The sequence below is a fragment of the Lineus longissimus genome, chromosome 3 (genome assembly GCF_910592395.1).
Source record: "Lineus longissimus chromosome 3, tnLinLong1.2, whole genome shotgun sequence".
Classification (NCBI taxonomy): domain Eukaryota; kingdom Metazoa; phylum Nemertea; class Pilidiophora; order Heteronemertea; family Lineidae; genus Lineus; species Lineus longissimus.
In genome coordinates, this window is record NC_088310.1 from 27,614,961 (window position 1) to 27,638,351 (window position 23,391).

Genomic DNA, 23,391 nt, shown 5'->3' on the forward strand with positions numbered 1-23,391 from the left:
TTCACAACTTGTGGTTGGTGTAGCAGGAGGAATAGTCTCGTCTTTCACAACCTGTGGCTGGTGTGGCAGGAGGAATAGTCCCGTCTTTCACAACCTGTGGCTGGTGTAGCAGGAGGAATAGTCTCCTGTCTTTCACAACCTGTGGCTGGTGTAGCAGGAGGAATAGTCTCCTGTCTTTCACAACCTGTGGCTGGTGTAGCAGGAGGAATAGTCTCCTGTCTTTCACAACCTGTGGCTGGTGTAGCAGGAGGAATAGTTTCCTGTCTTTCACAACCTGTGGCTGGTGTAGCAGGAGGAATAGTCCCCTGTCTTTCACAACTTGTGGTTGGTGGAGCAGGAGGAATAGTGTCCAGTCTTTCACAGCTTAGGGCTGGTGTAGCAGGAGGAATAGTCCCCTGTGTTTCACAGCTTAGGGCTGGTGTAACAGGAGGAATTGTCCCCTGTGTTTCACAGCTTAGGGCTGGTGAAGCTGGAGGAATAGTCCCCTGTGTTTCACAACTTAGGGCTGGTGTAACAGGAGGAATAGTCTCCTGTGTTTCACAACTTGTGGTTGGTGTAACAGGAGGAAGAGTCCCCTGTGTTTCACAGCTTAGGGCTGGTGTAGCAGGAGGAATAGTCCCCTGTCTTTCACAGCTTATGGTTGGTGTAGCAGGAGGAATAGTCCCCTGTGTTTCACAAGCTGTGGCGGGTGTAGCAGGAGGAATAGTCCCCTGTGTTTCACAGCTTAGGGCTGGTGTAGCAGGAGGAATAGTCCCCTGTGTTTCACAGCTTAGGGCTGGTGTAGCAGGAGGAATAGTCCCCTGTGTTTCACAGCTTGTGGCTGGTGTAGCAGGAGGAATAGTCCCCTGTGTTTCACAGCTTAGGGCTGGTGTAGCAGGAGGAATAGTCCCCTGTGTTTCACAGCTTAGGGCTGGTGTAGCAGGAGGAATAGTCCCCTGTGTTTCACAGCTTAGGGCTGGTGTAGCAGGAGGAATAGTCCCCTGTGTTTCACAGCTTAGGGCTGGTGTAGCAGGAGGAATAGTCCCCTGTGTTTCACAGGCTGTGGCTGGTGTAGCAGGAGGAATAGTCCCCGGTCTTTCACAAGTTGTGACTGGTGTAACAGGAGGAATAGTCCTGTGTTTTTCACAACCTGTGGCTGGTGTAACAGGAGGAATAGTCCTCTGTCTTTCACAACCTGTGGCGGGTGTAGCAGGAGGAATAGTCCCCTGTCTTTGACAACTTGTGGTTAGTGTCGCAGGAGGAATTGATCCCTGCCTTTCTACACTCATGATGAAGCAAAATGCCACGGTATATAAGGCTTCCACAGCATGAATAAGAACACTTCAAATCAATATATACAAATTTATTCAAGCAAACTTTGCATACAATGTACATTATGTACAAAAATGATACAGAAGCGTCAGCAAATGAGAAGAACTGTTTGTTTTCTGAGTGGAGAGTCACATGATCAACTCTTGAAAGAAAAGTGATAAATGACTCAACAAAGGAAAGGAAGAGTAAGCTGTCATTACTGAAATCAGTGAGGCTTGTGAGGATTATTACGAAAAAACCCAAAGCAGTCACCACCAAGTTTATAGTACAAACACTCCAACCGCTACAATATCCATCCCTTTAACTAATGTGACTAACAACCATTCTGAAAATGTGCAGTACATGAGTCATGAAGTGGTCCTTGTGCTACCATCAGCCAGGGCTACGGATGCGAATACAGGCTACATACCCTCAGCTAGAGATGCCAATATTCTTCTGAAATAGTTTGGTACATGAAAACACACCCCGAAATTCAACGTGACTAACATGCTATTTTACAGTAAGGTATCTTCAGGATGCAAGCAGTACAGATATCTGGGTGCCATGATTTTAACAATAGATATACAGTAGAACCTCTCTAATAAGGACACCCTTGGAACTGACAAGTGCTGTCCATAATAGAGAGGTGTCCTGATTAGAGAGGTCAAATTGAATGGAAACAACCAATTTGGGACCAAAACTAGTGTCCTTAATAGAGAGGTTGTCCTTAATAGAGAGATGTCCGCTAACAGAGGTTCCACTGTATCTGTACATTATTAACTGTAGGATACTTTACAGATATGGGTCTCATATTTGCCATTGAAACAATGACAGAGGTTAGGATGTCACATAAGCTCATCACAGGCGACTAAGTTATCTCAGACTATTTGTTAAGTGAGGAATACTACTTCTGGTAACATTTAAGCAAAGACACTTCTGTCTTATAAAGAGACAAGAAATAAGTTAGACTTCAAAATTATTCCCATGAACTGAAGTGTTATACACATGTTACACAATACAATCATACACACATACACACCAGTGTGAACACATTATCTGAAATTTGACATACAAAATCTGTCAAGCATTCTAGTAATCAAACTAAACAACTGGTCCTCATGTAGTGCTGTACACCAGCACTTTATACAACTGATATCTACATCTAGTCATTTCTAGTCAACAAACTGTCCGACCGATATATTCACATACAGTAGAACCTCTCTATTAAGGACACCCTTGGGACTGACAAGTGCTGTCTTTATTAGAGAGGTCAAAATGAATGGAAACAACCACTTTGGGACCACAACTAGTGTCCTTAATAGAGAGGTTCTACTTAATAGAGAGGTGTCCCCTGAGGGAGGTTCCACTCGATTCCTAAATAAACCCTAATTTAGAAACAAAACATAATGGTTTCTTTGGCACTTTTCATGTTTATATCCTCACTTCAACAGCACCAGGGGACAAACTTCCTACCTATGAGAACAATTCATCTCAACAACTTTCCGAAAGGCGGTACAGAGGTGTACAGAAGGCTGGCTTTGGCCTCCAACTCTCAAACTAAAGAGACTAAACTCCTATCAGATCCTAAACATTATAAATATTTCAGGATTTCTGAATAGGTGTTTTACATCACAACAAATTTGTTCAATATGTGGACAGCCTGGACAGTGAAAGCCCTTTATATTAATGAAACATTTTCAGAATTCTTTGAGGAGGAAATGGTCCAGGATTTTTGGAAGTCCAAGAAGGACGTATTCTAGATTCGATGGTGCAAAATGATCACAACAGTATTAGCTCAGCTTGTAGAACTCAGAAGACATCAACATTGATTGCATATAGCTACATGGACAGTCATGCACATTGAGTAACTACATATACCCCGTACACATTATCGCCAGGTTGGTCAAAAACACAAAGTGCACGTTCTTTTCCAAGGTTACCTTAGTATCCTTAAAGATGTTAGACTTGACAATTCCCTTACAGCTAATGGGGTCTTGAACAACCAAGCCCTGGAAGCCAAGTTTGGACATTTACTAACACGGTCAAACATCAATTCAAATCAAAGTGTGCTGAATCACAACCATGCTGAAAGTAGAATTAACAAGGACCTTGATTGGTTGGTGCGTAAGACCTAAACACATCAAGCCTAACGTGTCCTCCGGTCCAGAACAGTGACCTATCATAAACTGATTAAACACAGGTTTTGGTGACAAAAAACTGTTGAATTGGCTACGTCAGGGCCAACAGCCAGACAGGTACGATTTGTATGCAATGGAACTCATAGATTAGAAGTTACAAGTGGTCTAAGAATAAATTCCACCGAAATATTTCCATTTCCCAGTCATGAAAGGTCCAAGACATTCTTAGATGAGAAATCTGGTGAAGACGATAGTGACATTATGTTTCTGTTCATTCAAGTGTTTTACAAATCCAGCGAGTGGAACCAATTATGAATCTGGCTTCCATTTCTCCTCCTCCTCTCTTCTCGCATCCGGTAGCAGCTGGTTCCTCATCCCACCTAGAACGTTGGCCGTCGCCTCTGATGCCAGGATGAACGGCTGAACAATGGTTGGTGGAATCTGTCGGAGAACGCCACCCACCGCACCCGTCATTCCTTTATGTTCATGCTCCTCTTGGGCGACTCGTACAATATTGTCAGCAGTTCCAGAGATACCCTGGAAGGCAAAGGAGATTCGAAAATCTTACATGAATAAGGCTATGGATACACTCAGTCCTTTGGCTCTGTTTACATCACATTCAAAGGACAGATCAAGGCCAATATATCTACCAGCATGATTTCACCCATAGAAAAAACAGCGGGATCACCCTGTCTCAAAACTGGACCCTACATAGCCAACAGACTGTATTCATTCGTTAGAGTGCCATACTTGATGGGGTCAAAAGACAAGATGTCCTTTTTGCGCATTTCAGGATTATAGACGACCATGACAAAGTCTGCGAGATAGGAATTATGGCTGTTTGCCTTACCTCCTTAACGACAGTGTAAGCATTGGCAATGCCTTCCCTGAAGTCAGACGGTTGGTTCATTCTTTTATGGCGACGGTAGGATTTCCTACCAAGTTTCTTACAACTTGGTCCCGGGGATACCATGTCATATGTCAGCTCAGCAACGTACTGGAAAGAACATTTGTATTGGGTAAATCATGAGCAGTATCTTTCATTGTTCTCACTGTTAGAATGGTGATCAGGAGTCACATTTCAGAAGACGTTTTGTGATGATTGGCTCAGTATGTTGTTACTCTGTGCTTTGAATGTAAGCCAGCTTGGTCACTTATTTACTTGACATTGAACTGAGAATATGTTAGGAATGAGTCGTCTCACCTGAACTGACTGTACCATCCTGTTAGTCAGCTCTAGTGTAGCCATCACAGTTGACGTCCCGAAAGAGTTAGCACCACGTTGTATACCACGGAAGATCCGGCCGTCCTTCCGATACTGCTCAACGGGCAACCAGAACAAATCACGAATACCCTGCACTGAAATCCCAAGACAAATGCAAGAATATATGTTGACTGTGGACAACAAAACCTGTAATTTTATGATAAGGAAATCAAGGGGATAACCTTTTAATGACTGATTTCAATGACGAATCAGCACCTGGACTGAGGCACTTTGTAGATCGATTGAACACGTTTGAGACAATTACTACTGTTCTGAAAGTCTGCCAAATTAGGCCTTTTTGACCAAAAACATCAGGTTAACCTTACCTAACTGTACGAAGGAATGCATCGGCCCGACTCCACTCAGAATGTTAGGGATCTGGTTCTTGGTGATGTCATTGATCCATTCGTTCACAGCATGAAGCATCAGGCGGTCAACACCAAGTAATCTGAAACAGAATATACAAATAATCAGTCAAGGTTTAGGAAACAAACAAAGACATATCACACAACTACAGCCTGCTTGGTACTGGGATGGGGTTCTTGTGGCATGCACTGATTTCCATTGAAACAATACTACAGAGGCAGTACACTTTACATGCGGACATTTCTTCCTCATGAATCGACATGTCTTACCCATGTTTATGGCAAATTCTCTTGAGCTTTAGCTCGGAGCAGTTGAGCTGGGCCAGGCCTATTAGCAGACCAGCAGCTGTACCCTGACCCATGTCCACTCTCTTTCCCTGGTAGTCGAGGCGGATCAACACATCGGGGGAGAAGACGAACGATCTGAAACATGGATGACATGAATGCCAGTTAGGGTGTCAACTGGCGATAACAAGAGTGACTTGAGAGCCGAGTGAGACATAAGAGCTACGGAACGATATTGAGTTTTAACTGAATGGACTGTAACGCTGAAGGATTTGTGAAATTTGTGACGGGCTATGAGTCCCAAAGGTCAGAAAAACATACTTTTCAGGCAGATCTGGCAAAAGGTGTTACCGCATTCCCAAAATCCAAGATTTTAGGATCAACACCTCGACACTCTTAAGTCTATGCTTTCTCTCAATCTGGGATGACTTACTTGAAGAAGACCGGTGGTAGAGGAGAGGCATCTGCATCCTCTGCATCCAGCTCGGCCTCCTTGTCTTCTGCTGCTTCAGCCAGTTCATCAAACACTATCAACATCTGCTGGGGGTCCACATGCGTCATCTCAGGGCTGGAGCTCCCCAGGCTCATGACAGGTGGGAGGGAAGAAGGCTTGGCTGGACTGGTGGAGACCACATCGGCTGGAACAGGGTTGGGGATGTCGGCATGCAACTTGCTCTCACCCACCGACACTTTGTTGAAGAAGTCTTTCAGGAAGAAGAGAGAGTCCTGGAACAAAACAAGCATTTGCTAAACCAAACAAGAGCTTATCTCACTGGTATTCAAAACAGATTCTCGAGTTGAACTAAGCACTTTTGGCCAGAACTATTTGAAAGACACTATAGTAAGTGTTTGTCTTGAACAAGTTCAATCAGGGACTGTACTACCAACACAAAACCAAGATAGAGGCTATGTCACAGGCATCCAGACCAGGCCTAAGGACTGCTGGTACACAACATAGTAGCTTTCTCTGCATGGTTTTGGGAAGAGTGTTGTTTGTCTCACCTGGTCCACGTTGAGTCTGAGAGGCAGGATGGACACCTTGAGGGAGCATTCCTTCTGGCTGGGAACATTCAGATTGCTTCGGACGTGCAATGCCTTCGCCATCACCTAAATATGAAGTAAATACTTATTGAGTCAACTCAGAACTGATGCAATCACCATAACACAACGTGGTGCACGTAAAGTACTCATAGAAAAAGAGAGAGTGAGTGGTTTGCTTCAAGATGTGAGAGCAATAAACTAGCCATTCCTTCATTCCCAAGAACGTACGCCTAAAGCAAGACTGGTTTAGAAATCCTGCCCCAGTACACGGCCATGAGCAATAGAGTTTGATTGACATCTAAGCACCGAACCCCGTGTCCACTCACCATATGTGCATGTGACTGCCTTGGCATGGACTCCGATGTGTAGTGGTAGAGGAACTTGTTAATCTGAGAGGTAGCTAAGCGGTCTCGGATCTCAATCTCATGCACAAGGAAGATCTGACGTGATGCTTGCTCTGTCGTCTCGGGGTAGACTTCATGCTGCAAGCGCACCTATAACAGGAATGTCTCCGGATTAGTTTTAAGATCCAGCACTCAGATTGAATCCTGCATCCCAGGTTTTGTATGTTTTTGTCATTTCAGTAACACCTCATAACCTGGCTTGAACTAGCGATAAACTTATGATATCAACCACTTACAAAGGTATTCAACAAAATGCTGCCCAGAAAGCAGCGAGACGAACCTTATTCATCTGTAATTCCATTAAGACTTTATGGTCCCTCCCAGGTCCTCCTCGATGTTGCCAAGGTATCTTGGCCGACTTCGACTCCTTGGTAGCCTTCCCATACGACACTCTTGTGCCATACATTGAAATCTTCTTATCTAGAAAGAGATTCAACAGAATTCATCAGAACCTGTTTACTTTGGGTGACAGTTGCGTTGATCCTTATCAAACTGTATTTGCTCTTGTGATGGAGCGCTTGTCCTGGCACTCATTGGTGACTAGTATAGTTGGGTGCCTAATGTGGTATCATAACTGATCTATAGTGGCTCCACCTTCCAACAAGAAGGCGTCTATCACAATCTCAACTTGTCTTTCTTACTAGGATGACCTTTAAAGGGATCTAGATTTACCCCTCTTTGCATCTAAGGATGTGGCAATCAAAGTGAAGTGACATCCCCAAGGTCACAACTCATGTCCATGCTCATGATGTACAAATGTAGACTGAGTCTGACTCCTTTAACAAGTCTGTTGAGTAGGACCGACAGAGTTTTCAGTTACATACCCTTTTTCTCATGGCTGCCAGGAGCCAGATCGGAGCCTCCATACATGTGCCACACCAATGACATCTCCTTCAGGGTGTATCTATAAACCGCTGCCGGGAACGACTCGGGGGCCTTGAGTTGGTCAGCCCTCCCCAGGGGACGAGCAAAGTGATCGTCCTTGATAACGAGGGGTTCATCGACCAGGACACGAATAACTGGCTCCCCATCTCGAGGCTGAAAGGTCACGTTCAAATAATCTCTTTGTAATCAAGCTAGAAGAAGAGCTATTCCCAACCTATTATGGTTACTACACTCACCAGTTAGTATCAAAGCACTACAAAGGGCAAAATAATGGTGACCTCTTATATCCAATTTGATTCCAAATCACTTGAAACAAGCTGATCAGTTGAGTTCAAATTCATAACGTAAAACACCAGTGCTTGCATTGAGCATGGATTTCTCTCTGTGATTTGATACTCACAATAATGCCAAGTCCGGGGTCATCAATGATACAGAACTCCTCCTCATCATCACTATACATGTCCGTCTCATTTGTTATGGTGCTACTCGACACTGACTCATGACTCTCCTCCATCACAACGTTGATATGGTGGGGAGCTGGCTGCCCAGATGTAGCAGGACGGTTGTCGTCTGGGAAGAAGAAAACCTCTGTGGCAGAATCTCTTCTTTGCCTGGCCTTTTCTATGAGGGGAAAAAAGATTTAGGGGTAAATCCTTGACCTGAGAAGTTGCACAAGTTGTTGAGATCAGGCAAAGTCGGCTTGTTATTTGGGCCATTTTCTTCATGGTTCTTCCCTTTCTCATCAGAAGACCTACATGAGATGTTAACATGCAGCAAAGCAGAGATTTTGGCAAGCATTCAACGAGATGGGCATAAGATCAGACATTTCACTTGGCATAGCCTGGCATTACCTTGTGACTCTGGGCTCGATGACCCTGACGACTCCCTCATCGCATCCACCATCATGTCATGCACCTCCTCCATCTTGGATTCCGTCATCGGTACAGATCGTAAACTCTCCGGGGGTTTGGACAGAGGAGGCTGAAATAGAGGACGAAACTGTTACTGGTACATGTGGGTCATTTTGTTGACCATCGCGTTGAAGATTCTGTGGAGAGCTCGCGTCCACATGACAAGGTGGTTTCAAGTCTCTGCAATGGTATGCTGCAGGGATCCCATAAAAGAAAAGTAGGACTGCTCTCCACTAGATATAAGGCAGGTAGCACTTACCACTTCAGGTGGAATAGACTTGTCTTGAGTGTCATCTTTGTGAGCCAAGTCGCTGTCACTGGCCACGTACTGGATAAGCTGTTGTAAGGCCCGACAGCTATCGGCACACGTTCGTATGTGGATGATGTTGTTGGACGCTTTCAGGTCTATTTTGGGGTACTTCTGAAGTATGAAGAAATCATAAGATTAACATTAACTGAGCAGAGAAGCAAAAGTCTGAGTCCGTAGGCCAGTAATGCCAATGGGCACATAACCACTTAGAGGAACTCACCCTGGATGAGGAATACTCTCGGGAGAAGAAGCCCTCCAAGGGCAGAGCAAATGCTGAAGAAGAGAGTGGAAACACCAGGCCAATCCCTCAATTTGCTTCTGACTGTAGAGGCTTTCTCAGACACACACCAAAGGGCAAGCACAATGAAGAAGTAACTACAATTGGAGGGCTGATTCTTACCGTGTCTTTGCCATCACTGGTAATGAGAGAGAGTTCAAAGAGACCAACATCTAAAACACAGACGTAGTCTGAAAGAGATCATACTGGGTGTTAGATAACAGGAAGAGATCATACTGGGTGTTAGATAACACGAATCACCGGAAACTAACCGACATAGTTTCATGGATCAGGGCTTGCTGCATCCTTTTTTAAGGTAAAATTGTATTTGGGATTGGGGGTGACTGGACATGAATTACCCCTCATCTCTCTTTGACACATCCTCCTTTAGGAGATGGCACCTCCATACAAAAAGAACATTTACTTAAAAAAGAAAACAATGTCTCAGTCGACTTACTTTTCTTGAGGTCGACACCATTTTTGACTTTATCGGAGAGAAACAATGCTGCGTCGTCGACCATGAATCTGAGCAGAGATGTATCAGACCCCGCTATGATGTTACTTGATATACTGAAGTGTTCAACAGTGACCATCGACCGTAGTGGAATGTACATGGGTCTGAAAAAGGAAGGTATCACAATAAGAATGGCAGTGGCAAATCACAGATGGTAACATAACTGAATGCCTGTTGAGGCAGTAGCCTTGGTGAGGTAGTCCCTGTCACCATATCACTGACCATAGAGGGTGGTCCCTGTCACCATATCACTGATCATAGAGGGTGGACCCGTCTGACCTGGTGTCTCTACTGGGAAGGTACCTACCTGTAGTCTATTGCACAGCTCCAGAAGTGAGCATGAAGGACCGTCACCACTTTAGGCATCGTGTAACCAAGGATCGGGTAGTCTTTCACATCGAGGAAATCCAGCACCTGATGCAACCAGCTTTTATCAGACGGTGTAAACCTGTGCTGTAAGGTGGCGCCCCGGACTCCAACAGCAACTAGGAACTCCTGCAATCAGAAAGGGAGAACTGTCAATGATGAGACGTTCTGACACCAATGACGTTCAGACAAAGCAGACAGCTGGGCGAGGCTTTTTGTTTCAATAGCTAGATGTAGGTTTTCCTGAGAATGTTCAAGAAAAACACAATCAAATGAATGAAATGGTCCAGGGATCATGTGCTCACCTCGGGTAATGTAATGCATGTCATTTGAAGTGGATATGGGGAGAACAGTTTCTGGCTATTTTCTGGCTAGTGAGTACTGAACCAAGATTTGGGATGAAAACATCAAAGTCTAGTTGATTGAGAGGGAATATCGTTTTCGTGATATTTTGAAGATTTACTGCCAAACCAGCATAGACATAACAAATTGAGCCTTTTTGTCTTTCAGATCTTGAGAAACATCGCTCAGTCCAGACATTTTAGAAAGATCTCTCAGCACTTAACATTAAATGTTACAATCTATAAAAGAGTAAAGCAATTTTACATATACATGTAGGAAGGGTTAGGGTTGAACTTCGATAGTGTTTGCTGGTCCATACTTGATATGATGGAATAGGAGTGCGTTAGCAGACGTCTTACCAAAACAATGTTTGAAAGAGTAACCTTCTGGCAGGAAGAATGCAAGTGGAGACGGAGAAGGTTAAGGTTTTGAATTCATTCTGCAGGATGGGATAGGAAGGAAATGTTTGCCTTGCATCAACGCAAATGGGAAGAACTAAACGCAGCAGGACCCAGATAACACAAAAGACGGGCGGTGAAAAGTGGAATATAGTTTTTCTTCATCGTCTTGGTTACCTTGTGTGACCTTTTCGGTTCCGTTTCATCTTCTCCACTTGTCTTTAAAATCATGTTGAAAAAATATTTCAAAAATTATGAGAGTTCATTGCAAGATTATTGAACCCTACAGACATTGAAAGAAAACTATCTGTAAACCCAAAGTGAGATAGATAGGGGAAGACATAATTTTCACAAAATCAGGGTCCCAGGGGATCAAATTGAGTATCAGGAGTAAAACAGCTTGTTAAAACAGGTTAAAACAAATGCTATTGTGATAAAACAAAAGAAAAACATGAAAGAATCTGAGGACAGAATTTAAGGACAGGTTTGATAAATATCCTACCTTGACATTACTGAATGTATCCAGTGTAATCTTGACAGCGACTGACAGCATATCGAGACTATCACCCCCCGAGCCCACTGCCCCCGACAGCTTTGTGCAGACACCTGGTTCAGATCTGTACAAGGTTGGCTGGAGATCTGTGCGGCGAGACATCACCGGACATGCTCGCTCAATCATCGGCCACGCTGTGGGCATTGGCAACCAGCCTGAAACAAAAGTAAGACTTTATTTCTTCCTGTTGAATAGCAGGGACCAGTTGCTTGGAGGCCATCATCACATGAGTGGTCTGGTGGTAAAGATGTTTGTTGACTTGTTACCTAAATGTCATGGGCTTAATTGCAGAATAAGTCACACTACCTTCAGCAAGTCATAATCCTCTGATAACCATCTCCTCTTAATGAGATGCAGAAGTGAGATTCAATGTACCTCGTGCCTATTTCAGGGGCAAGCACATATACCACAACAGCTGGAGGGGATTGACTCGACTTACCTGCATGGAAGATCTGTGCCTTGTTTGAATGGATACAAAGGTACTGGAGGTCAGGGTTGCCACTGTGACCGACCACACAGAATACCTCACAATCCCCGACTTCCATGACAAGCTCTCCACACATATCCTTGATCACCTCTCCTCCCTCATCCTAGAGACAGAAGTTGTACATTAACTGATCATCTGCTGCAATCACTCGCAATTACAACACTACATGATGGAGATTTCCTCAACTCCATCCATCAAACGAAAATCCATCCAATTTAAAGCCAGGTCCAAGAATGTCACCCCAAGAGATGCCCAAGGACTTGGGACTCTGCCCCCCTGGTTACTGCTGTCTTGACTTCAAATTACAATACATACAAAGACATCATAACCGTAAACCTCATTTCCTCAGATTCAAATATTCCCTCCAAAAATGTTTTGGTTTATGATTATACATGTTCCACTTCCTGTGTTTCTAATTTGCATAAGCCTATTTGGGGTCAAGAGTCTAAGGATAATGGAGGACAGGGAGCAAGATAAGCCATCTTGTCTCTTCCACTAATCCTGTTTCATCTTCGTTGTAAAATGGCCAAAATGGCTTGAAGTATTGCTTAGTTTGAGCGTGCGAATCAGGGATTATCAACCAGGTCAAATTTATCCTGTAAGTAAAACATGTTTTGTACTTTGAGACCCTTTTTCCCCTAGACTGTGAGAATCCACAAGACCCTTACCAAAAACCTCTCTTTGAAGCATTTGTCAGGGATTCTGCAATCAAACCCTCTCATAACATACCTTGACTGGCATACAAGCTGTTAGCTTTCCTTGTCCTATGGTCAAAGTCAAGCAGAGTTTACTCGGTCTAAGCTGGAGAGTTTGGTGCTTAATTCTCTTCTGACGCTCCTTCTGATCGTGGATGGTGTAGAACTGACCATTACTTTCCTCACTATCAGAACTAGAATCTGCAACAAGGAAATAACCTGTTAATATGTGTAACTGCAACATCAGGTTACCTTAGGTTTTCAATGTACCAACCAAGGAACTGAGTGTAGATGCAAATTGTCTAAAAGCGTCACTCTGCCCCAGACTCGAGACTTAGATGTAATTTAGTCTAGAACAGAGGTTTGGTAGGATAAGAGAGGCAATCTCCACTTCGGGCCAAGTGTATTCCCCAAAGTAGCCACAGAATGTTGTAGTGTTATACAGCTCTCAAGCGAAAGTCGGTGTATTGACCATAACCTCACCTCCAGGGTAGCCAGACCTGCACATGTCGAACCTCTCATGGCCGTAGTCTAGGTATGGGTCTAGACCAACTCCTGGCATGGAGTAAGCAAGCTGGTCCTGCGTGGTGATGGGGGATGGGGCCTGTGCTTCCCACATCAGTAAGTCACCATTGATTCTGAAACAGACAAAACATGTTGCATCACATGACAACACAACATACGTCTGCCTCTGTTTCTTTGTTGGCATTTCGTCGCATGCCGCAATGGTTCAACATAATTGGGCTCATTGGCCTTGCTCTTCCTGGCATTGGCCATCACACATTGTAATTGAAAACTGAAGTAAAGTGCCTCGCTCAAGGTTACAAGCAATGTTGCAATAACATGTATCGGGTCCACGATGTTAAAATGTTGACACCAACACCTTAACCGCACCACTCCTAGGGTAGGCTTGACTAAATAAAACTTCTGACCATCTTCTCCCAGTTCTTACCTGTTATAGATGAGCTCATAGAACTCTTTACTTGGTAGGAGAACGTTGACATTTGGGGCAGTGATCTCTAAAGACTTGAGGGTGTTGGCTGCAGACTTTTCCTGGAAGTCGTTCATCTCTTGGCGATCTCCTGGCATCACCATCTAGGATGAGAAGAATTTTAATGTACAGGCTGATACAGCTGCCAAGGGCCACATGGATGATAATCTCAGCATATCCTCTCATCTCAACCCCACCGCCACCTTAAAGCTGAACTGCCCACTAGTTGGTAAGAGTGTAGGATTTCAGACCAAAGTTCTAAATCTGAAGGGATATTTTAAAAAATTTTCTCAAGAGAGCCTTCATGACCATTCTAGCCAAAAAGCCCAGTACTCAATGTTGTATGTCATCTTTTGAGTACAGGTAGGTTCTCAGAGTAGTCACTCTGTCGACCTCTGGGGGGTTTTGTCAATGCAGATCAGCTTTAATGAGTTGACAACTACCTCTTCATTTTCATAGTGGTGCTTCTTGTTGGAGAAAGGTGATGGGTCGACCTTTGAGAACTGACAGAAGCCGTCCATCGAGTCTTGCTGTGGCATCTCATCACTGTCTGGGTCCTGCTCCATCAGGCTTGACTGGTGACGCGGCATCGTCTTAAACACAATCCTAGAAAGATAAAATATCCGCTGTGTTGGATCAGCTGAGCCAACTAAAGTACAAGCAAAGTAGAGATGAACTGGTGATTGAACCCCCGGGTCTATGGCACGAAGATGGTGCCTTTGGATAACATACCTTGGCCAATCAAATCCATCCTGGTTATCGCCAGTCGGACTTTCATCAGAACCCTGGCTAACCCTGATGAAAGAGATGGGTGGTTCGTTCGGCTGCTCTTGAAACAAGCCATGTAACTCCCTGGTAGTGAGCTCCACAGTATGCTGGAGATCTGACGTGTTGTAACAAGTGTGAAGGTCAGTGTCTGACAGCTCTATGATCAGCATCTCGGTCCTAAGGGTCCTCTTCCACCAGGGGTATTTGTCTCCTAGCTGGCCCTGCCTCAAGTCGGGGATCGGGAATCTGTAAGTCAAGGGTACATGATCATGTTGGTTGCAGAAACTTTCCAGATGACAACTGCCAGTATTTCATCTTCTTCTTCAGCATTGGCCATTTTGAAGGTCTGTTGAGTACCACTATGAATTGGCTCTATGAACCGTACTGGTCAAATGACTTTCTTAGGCCAGGGAAGTGGAGTTCATCAAAAGTCATATACTCATTTTTCTCTCTATTGCTTGCCCTGCCAGAGGTACTAGAGATCTCAGTTATATGTCACAGTCAAATACTCTTTGAGAACTTTGAAGCGTTGCCATGATCAGCAAAAGTTGGATGAAAACTTCCAGACTTTGTATCGGTATTGCATGCGCATACCAGACACTGCTATAGTACTCATGAATCACCAGATACAATATCTAGAAATTTTGATCTGACTTCAGCTGATCATGGCACTGACACAAAGACTCATGTTCCCATGACTATGAAGTAACAAACCTGATGAGCAGTGTGGCCTGTGGTGAAGTGATATGGACATCCACTTTTCTATCCACAGTTGAGTTACCCTCCTCCATGGCGTTGCTGAAATACGACTGTTTATTCTGGAAAGAAACAACACAGATGAACAATTAGCAAAACATCTTTGGACGGTTTTTTGTACAACTTTTTCATGAATGAAAGACAAGTTCCTTACAATATCGTAGATGGCAGCACTACCAAAATACTGAGGCCTAATTTCATTACTAGAGCTGTTATGATAGCATTACCAGTACATTTCCCAGTACCATGTTGTCCCTCCTTCTCCAGTTTTGCAACTAGCCCTGTCATGATAATCAAAGGGTTAAAGAGTCACGGCCTCCTAATTCAGCCCTCAATGACTCACCACATTAACGTTCGGATGGATAGACCAGTATCGAGCACCATTGTTATCATTGGACTTGACCAGGGGTTCAGGGTTCAGCAACGAGTGGATCCTATCAATAATCGTGCAGTCGATCTCCGATTTCAACCAGCCAAGCTCCAGATGGACTTCTGTCCTCGGCAGCTGGGAGGACGGCCGAGATACCACCTGAAACAATTGAGAAGTTTTATTAGAGAATCTGTACACTCATCAATAGCATCCCGCGAAGTTACTATTTATAGCTCACAAGGTCATTTGCATAAGATATTGATGACGTTTTAGTCACGTGACAGTCGGACATCGACACTTATTTCTACGCATTTGAGCTTATTTCAAAGTCAATTATCTTTGACCCTGCATTGTTTTTAGCATGAATGATACCATAGAGTCAGAGAGAGAAATATTCAGAACAATTATGTAGTATTTCCAACACTCGGACATGTGCCAGATTGAATCTAACTGCCCTAGTTAGAAAGCCTGAATCCATTACGAAACCGCATGTTTGTCCGACATTGCCTGCAATTCAGCGATGGGGAAATAGAGGGCAGCAGCTGCAGTGACGTCATCTTCGCGGAATTAATGCTATTGGTGTCAACTTTAGATGAGACCGTTGCACATCTAACTATAGAGAATATAAAAGAAAATATTATACATACTGCTCTATTCTTCTCATAGTTGTTGATCTTGATCTTGATACAGGGTGATGGCACGGCTTGGAGGCTCGGGTATTCATGGGTCTCACAGATATCACGAAGGAAAACCAATAACTGGAAAGAGAGAAGGCACAAAAACAGTCAATATTCAATGACGTTACATCGTACCAAACAGGATATTAAATTTGATCTGAAAGTCAAAGAAAGCCATCTGTTACCAGAATTCAATTTGTTGTTAAGAAAAGTTATTATTAGATAATGATATTTAATGACACACTTGACAATTGTTAAAACTTATGATGGGTTCATGGACCTTGAGCCCTGACGTTAATGTGGGAAAATTTCTTAAAATTTTTAAATCTTGGAAGAGAAATTGATGTCCTGTCACTATGAAGTGATGATGGGGGGGGGGGGGGGAGAGACATCTTAAGTCTGAAAGGGTCAATGATGATGATCTCAAATCAATATCTCCAAATAAGACACAACTTGTCCAAAATAAAGATGACACACCTCACTACGGTCCTCCACCCTTGAATGAGTCACTGCCAACAAGCCACACAAAAAGATATTAAATACACAAATAACACTCGTCAAACACGAGTGTTAAATGTGACAAGGTCTTTCTTTGATCAATGTAATGCTGTCTCATTCGTGTCAAATCTTATCTCATAAATTTTACTCATCGTAATCGAAGCTAATTCAGTCATTGAGAGATTCGGAGAAAATCTCTGGCTGCATGTTGGGCCGAAAGCCAGGGTATCTCCTAATCACACATCCAGGGAAGTATTTCATAAAGCTTGGGTATAGGCAGAACTAGGGGTCAACTTTGGTAGTCTTCAGGCAACTAGTATGCAAAGTAAGGGGCCTGTGCTTGATTCAGCGATAATCATATTCCTCATACAGTGTGCATAGTTTAGATGTACTTGAGTATTAGGAGAGACCCCTATTGGCGACTTTGTGTAACTCAATCTGACCTACCTGGCTCCTGCCCATAGTCACCAAGGGTTAACCAGGTACAGAGCCAGGAAAACTTGATGAGGCGAAAGAAAAGCTTTCTGCACGGAAACTTAGATTAGATCTAAAGAAAACCTGTCTTGTTTCCGTCGGGTTCCAACGATTCAAATAGCCACAGCCGCAACAGACCATTACCAATCTTATTTGATCTCATTTTATTTATCCGAATCTCCGCATCGTAATATAAATTTTTGTAACTAGGCAACTCAGATCGTAACAGATGGTAGCCCAGTAATAGAGATGAGTCATTTTTTAGGTGGAGTAAAAAGAGTGTTGATATTGGGGGAAATGTGTCCTTTTTCATGGTCAAGAGGTTCTTGTTTCTAAGGGAAGTAACCAGAGCATGAATCAGTCCATCTTACAATCAAAATACTTTGAGGCGATGTTTTCTCTATAGCTCTGTTACTGCATATCCATGGCCAAGTCACTTAACTCTTTTGGTCAAGACCATCCTTCAGAAAGGCACAGCGATATTTTGAGTAAATGATTTTTTGTCTGGCGCTGTCATGATTAATCCTTAACCTCCCCGGGCATGTCAAGCAAGTTGGAGGGTAAACAAGCTGCCATAGATCAAAATTCAATTTTTTATGCAGATGCTTCAGAAATCATCCGGGGGGGGGGAATATTTTTAATTGTGTTTTCATGAAAATTGGAGACAAACAGTCTGTCCTCCACAAGGGCATGTTATGTTAGTTCATTCAAGGTCAGGCGTAACTGACAGTTCCCTGAGGGTGGATCATGATAATGGTATAAGTCAGTCAGAGCAAAGATACAGATAACCCGAATATATATATCATGTCCATGGCTCCCGGGATTGATTCGAGCCGCAAGGCTTTTATCAGACTACGTCAACAACACCCTTTTAAGATAAGGATTTTTGTGATATATCTTACTTATAAATCATGCATAACAGCGAAAGTCATCCCAGCTCATGATGCTGAATACTGAGATGCAATTTCTGCAAAAGAATTCCAGTACAATTTCTTCAGACCCAACCCACAATAAACAAATGAAAAGGTTACTCAGTTATTGCTTATGGCCAATGACATTACAACTTGGCTTGCCTGTTAAATCTGACACCTTTGTTTTATTTGTTTGGGGCAACAATAGACTCTGCCAACCTTGAAAGAGAGTTTGGCTATGTTACATAAGACCACTACCTGTCACATTTGATACCTTCCAATGCATGCTTCAATGCAGTGCAGGCAGACCATTCACTGTGGCAAGGTGGATGAGGTCCTCACTCCAATTTTGACTTATTTCAACTGCTGAAATAGCAAAATTACTTGTGTTTCGCATCAATGTTCTACAAGGTGGGTATCACCAGACTGAATCGTTGACATTATTTCATTTTACAGGCACAAGGATTTTGAGGAGACTGGGTAACTTTTATGGTCAATTTTTTTGGGGGAAAAAGATTGTCTTGAGCTCTTTGTCTTGTGACCCACAATGCACAGGTTACAATAACAATCTTGATAGCAGAATCCCAGACAAATGCTTCAAGGAGAGGTTTTAGTTAGGATTAGACATAGAACCTTTTGGCAATGACAACCTTTAGCCAAAACAATATAATCTGGTCAGGTAGGCCAAGCTGCAATGCCATCTGAATGGTTCCTCGGGTGGATTTGGTCATGAGTCACGATTAAGCCAACATTTATTCACATAAATACAAAAGAAAGAAGTGCAGATTCGCGAGAGGAACTCCTTACGAAAAATGGGACATTTATTTCAGACATTATTTATATGTGTACGTAACTGTTAATTTCATGAATTTTTGCAGAATTGCTGTAATTATGCATCTGTGCCAATTTATCATTACAGATGCTACAAACCCTCTCTGCAATTGCAACCGAAGATTCTCATATGATTTTCAAGATGAAGGGTATGTATTATCATCGGACTTGTCCGATTGGAAGTGCCACTGACAAATGACAGAACATACAGAAACCCTCTGTAGCCTTCTGATTGGCCCACACCTCTATCAGAACATATTTTAAAAGGTTCAACAAGTCTAAAGGTGCCCTCAGGAAAGCGATTCAGATTCATCACCACTGAATTGTGTTTGGTGAAACAGCGGAAATTGAATGATGCATTTGTGTAATTTATCATTACAGATGACACAAACCTTCTCAACAATTGCAACCAAGGATTCTCGTTTTGATTTCCCAGAAGAAGGGTAGGTATAGTGTACGGTTAAACTCGTCTGACTTGTCACTAGAGGTGTCACTGTCAAAACCTGTATGATCATTGGTAAAAAAACTTTGAACTTGACTCCAGGGTGGCAAGGTAGTGAAAATTATGATGAACTCATTATCAGTGAGCTTAACGAAAAGTGAATAAAAAGATTTATTTGGCATCAAGAAAACAAATCACAAAACAATCTAACTGTTATCCCTATTGCAAGGACTTTATGTGCACTCTTCTAAGAGACTTCCCATTGATCAATATTTTACATGTCATGTTTTTATCCTAAGGAAAGCTTACAAAATGCACGAAATAATTTCTGTACATATGTGTAGCCAATGCTATATCCTGTTTTGGACATGTCATATTTTTCAAAATAACCATACAGGTTGACAGTAACACTTCTACCTGCCATTCGGGCGAGTGGATGTTTATAAGTTGAACCATAGTATGATGGTGTGTGTGTGTGCGTGCGCGCGGGGGTGTGTGTGCGTGTGAAGGGTGCGGGAGGTCGTGGGGGGGACGGGCGGCTCTCTGCTGTTGTGAGTGCTGGAAGTGTGACTGATCAATGTTGTGCTAGTTTTGTAGCTATTGTTATTCTAGTTGTTAGAGTAGTTATCGTAGTTGTTATCTAGCTATTGTAGTCATTCTTTGTTTTGGTGCTTCATATTTTTCATCTATTTTAACCTATTCAGCTTTCAGTTGTCCAGGCCTGGCCAGGTGACCGATGACAATGATAGATCGGGTTCGATTCAAGCTATACGCTTGGTGTATTTGGTTATCGTGACTGGCGACTGAGTCTTACCTCACGTCAATAGCGCGGTGGCTGGGTCCCAGGCATGCTTGCCACTTTGTTCTGCGGTCCTCATCTAAGTTTCGACGGTGATGACATGGACTTAGGTTCAGGGTACGTGTTCCCCTTGAGTCATTGTGGTTGATTGATGGGGGCAATGTACAGTTGCGTGTCGCTAGTCATTCAATTGGTCCCCTTGTTTTAGAGTGTTGGCGGGATAAGTCTTACGACTGTTAACAATAGTAAGCAATAGCTGGCCAGCGATCCCCTACCTGATCTCGAGGGGGATGGAATGACTGGGGTTAGAGGCCTGTTGTTAACCTGCGGAATTTCGTCGGACGAAATGTCAGGCGTGTCCGTGTGGGACTTGTGCTAAACCTGTTTAGTACATATGACGAAGACATTGGGCTCTTTGAATAACAACAGTGTTCTCAACCTCCTTGTGCCTCACAAAGCTAATGATATACACCCCCTGAAATCGACAAGACGGCGATGAAGAAGGAGAGCCGGCCTCAGCTGTTAGCCAAGGAGCCAATGGACCGCAAGAATACAGTGTTGCTGCCAATGTTGGAGCCATACAGGGTAAGCATCACTTAGTCCTGGCTGATATTATATCTACTCATGAAACAAACTTCATAACTGTCCAACAAGCAGTTAAGGAGAGAAAAAAATCATTTTTCATGTCTCCGAACCCACTTCCTGGTGGCCCTTTTATCCCCAAGTGAGACCACCTGACCGAGAGTGCTCAAATAACAGCCAAATGGGCAACATGACCTCGATGATCTTGATTAGTTGGACAAATCATGAGTTACATTTTATGTATGGTTATTACGGTAGTAATATCAGATGTGAGCATCGATATAAAAATCCAAGGCAATTTGGCCTGAGGAAAAATACCACTAGGGCATGCATTGAAGCAGTGAATCGAGCAAAAAAAGTTCCACAGAGAACAACTGATCTAGGGGTACATGCACCACCATTTGACCTCTGTGACCTTAAAAAGGGTGCATTGTCTTGCCACAGAATGACATATCGAAGTAATCACACCTCAGCTGCTGAATTTAAAATTTCAGAGGACCGGGCCAGGTGGAAGTGGTACAAGGGACACAGGACACAAGGGACACAGGACACACAAAGGAGGATGCAAGCCTTGGTAACTGTACTCAGGGCATTATTTTTCTTCCAAATCTTCGATGTCATAAGCTGCTTGCAGTGGCATCATGGTCATTGTATCAGTATCAGTAGAGCAAACGAACATCAAGTGTCCTATACAGAAAGCCAACTTGAACATTTGTTCATGGAGCGAAAATGGTTAAAAAGCTGAATTTTGATATGACGAAAAGGTCAATCCTTTTATACAAACAGTGAAGCCAGAAAGTTGGCACTGTAAGGGACAACAACCTCAGCAAACGAGAGAAAAACTCTTTTTATTTCAAATCTGCTCAATTTGAGACTGCCCCTTCAACTAATTTTCTGTTTTTTAGCCTTTATGAAGATGACTGGGATGGTGGCTGTCCAGGAGACCCAACCGCTCAAGCACAATCTACAATTGGTAGGAGTCGCGACTCTCAAAGAAGAGGGCCTAATCGACCTTCGTGGAGACCTTTCTGGCATGGCAGATGTTGGATGACAGAGAATTCCAACACGGTAGTATAAAATGTGTACTTCAAATTTCCTGCAGTTATGACATTACATGGGTTGATAATACACCCTAAACAGAAACTGCGAAATCGCTTGGGATGGTGTAAACTATGGAAGCAGTCAAACTCGCATTTCATTGATCAGGTTGAGGTGTTTAAGAAATGAAACAATAACTCACTGTTGGTATTGGTTGTCTCATCAAACACTGCCGGGGCCGGCTGGAGCTGTCATATTGCCAAACACCTCAGCTGCCACCAACACTTTGGCAGAGATTTTAGTTCCACCCTTGCAGTATTTGCATTCCTCAAACAATGGATTGACCTTTATATTTTGTTTTCCAGTCGTGCACAGATGAGAGAGACGATCGAGAGTCAGGTAGATTCAGTGGATTGAACGGTGGCGCTGAGGGATATCGATGGTGCAGCAGTGACCTTCGCTAAGATCGGAAGGGAACGTTTCGCTGCATGTACGGAGTGGACATGATACATCATCTGTCATTCTCATAAACTTTAATGACAATCTAACTCCGAAGGGACTCTCTGAACTCGGGGCGAGCTCCAGACACGGAGCCTTGCTCATGGACTAATACGTCACGATATCCTGCAGCCACCATCAAGACAGCCTATCTCATACTCATAATTGGAAGGATGCCATCACTTACGGTAATATAAACACATCAAGTTTTTTGTCATTGTTTATGTATTGTGGACAATCATAAAACATTGTTGAGTCAGAGCTGTTCTGTTAAGGAAGAATTTCCCAAACAAGGTACCAATCACGGTGAGATTACCGTCACTAATTGGTAAAACAAATGTGCAAAAAGATCTGCCGAGCAATATAGAATAGTGATATAATCATCTGCTACACTTTCTAAACATCTCTCACATGTAACTGTGTCATTTAGAAATATTGTTTTTACAAGCAATTATAACCTGAAAACCTTTCTTTCCTGAACTTTGATGTAACAAATGGCTAAAAATATCTGCACATTTCTTATGACTGATGGTTTCTTAACAGAACAGATCTTTTGACAACACTTCTCAAATTCATCAGACCCCCTCCCTCCTTCTAAAACTGAGAACTTGGGAATTGTCGATTTCCTAGGACAGTATTAGTCTTTGTGATATAACATCGAGGAGGGACACAGACTCATGTCTGCTGTTGATCTCCATGCTCAGTTTCAGTTGACCTTTCACATATATGTGACTCGTCGCACCAAAACCAGGCGCATGTCGCACAGAAGATGAGCCTAAATGACACCAGAAGATAATGGGAGAAATTGATGTGCTCATATTTCACAAAAGGCAGACAATAGAGAAATGAACAAACAGTCCGTCTCAAGCTGCCAAGCTCAGAGCAACATGTGCCTGGTTTTGCTGTGACGGATCACATATGTGCAACATGCACCACAGAAACAAAATCTGACTGGATGACGTGACAGAATATCATTACCTCACCCACAGATATCTCTACATGACACAATTCATCAACTCGAGCATATGCACCTACAACATTATTTTCATGTAATCTGCTTCTTTTTCAGCATGGTGATGCATCCCACAGGAGGATGAAGTCGACCAAGGATGTCCTCTCCGGTTGTCATCAAGGAACAATTTGATGACGGTTTCATTGTAATTTTGTCACCGTAGGCCTTATTCTTGCTCGGTGTTTTATCAAAATATCTGATTGAACGGTGATTACAAGG

General features: G+C 43.1%; 1 protein-coding gene and 1 long non-coding RNA gene across 3 annotated transcripts in view; one reads left to right on the top strand and one right to left on the bottom strand.

Annotated features, from left to right (window-relative positions):
- Positions 1–1,327: 1,327 nt before the first annotated feature.
- LOC135484514 (autophagy-related protein 2 homolog B-like) overlaps positions 1,328–23,391 on the bottom strand; it is a 66,304-nt gene continuing 44,240 nt past the window's right edge. The window contains exons 13-39 of one of the 2 annotated variants that reach the window (XM_064766075.1): positions 16,058–16,168; positions 15,384–15,569; positions 14,999–15,102; positions 14,249–14,530; positions 13,960–14,122; positions 13,478–13,620; positions 13,009–13,163; positions 12,560–12,726; positions 11,783–11,933; positions 11,293–11,498; positions 10,968–11,009; positions 9,992–10,179; positions 9,628–9,788; positions 9,294–9,361; positions 8,843–9,004; positions 8,524–8,653; positions 8,073–8,293; positions 7,612–7,825; positions 7,068–7,207; positions 6,710–6,877; positions 6,345–6,449; positions 5,776–6,068; positions 5,328–5,480; positions 5,019–5,140; positions 4,633–4,787; positions 4,279–4,425; positions 1,328–3,965 (exon numbers count right to left, since the gene is read on the bottom strand). In XM_064766075.1, the coding sequence (XP_064622145.1) occupies positions 3,738–3,965; positions 4,279–4,425; positions 4,633–4,787; positions 5,019–5,140; positions 5,328–5,480; positions 5,776–6,068; positions 6,345–6,449; positions 6,710–6,877; positions 7,068–7,207; positions 7,612–7,825; positions 8,073–8,293; positions 8,524–8,653; positions 8,843–9,004; positions 9,294–9,361; positions 9,628–9,788; positions 9,992–10,179; positions 10,968–11,009; positions 11,293–11,498; positions 11,783–11,933; positions 12,560–12,726; positions 13,009–13,163; positions 13,478–13,620; positions 13,960–14,122; positions 14,249–14,530; positions 14,999–15,102; positions 15,384–15,569; positions 16,058–16,168 (4,365 nt within the window). In that variant the 3' untranslated portion in view covers positions 1,328–3,737. The remainder of the gene's footprint in view (positions 3,966–4,278; positions 4,426–4,632; positions 4,788–5,018; positions 5,141–5,327; positions 5,481–5,775; positions 6,069–6,344; positions 6,450–6,709; positions 6,878–7,067; positions 7,208–7,611; positions 7,826–8,072; positions 8,294–8,523; positions 8,654–8,842; positions 9,005–9,293; positions 9,362–9,627; positions 9,789–9,991; positions 10,180–10,967; positions 11,010–11,292; positions 11,499–11,782; positions 11,934–12,559; positions 12,727–13,008; positions 13,164–13,477; positions 13,621–13,959; positions 14,123–14,248; positions 14,531–14,998; positions 15,103–15,383; positions 15,570–16,057; positions 16,169–23,391) is intronic. The other variant, XM_064766077.1, reaches the window with a different exon arrangement.
- Positions 21,118–23,332, top strand: LOC135484517 (uncharacterized). The gene is made up of 4 exons (XR_010446458.1): positions 21,118–21,198; positions 21,530–21,692; positions 22,028–22,348; positions 23,230–23,332. It is a non-coding gene; the product is annotated as an uncharacterized LOC135484517 (long non-coding RNA).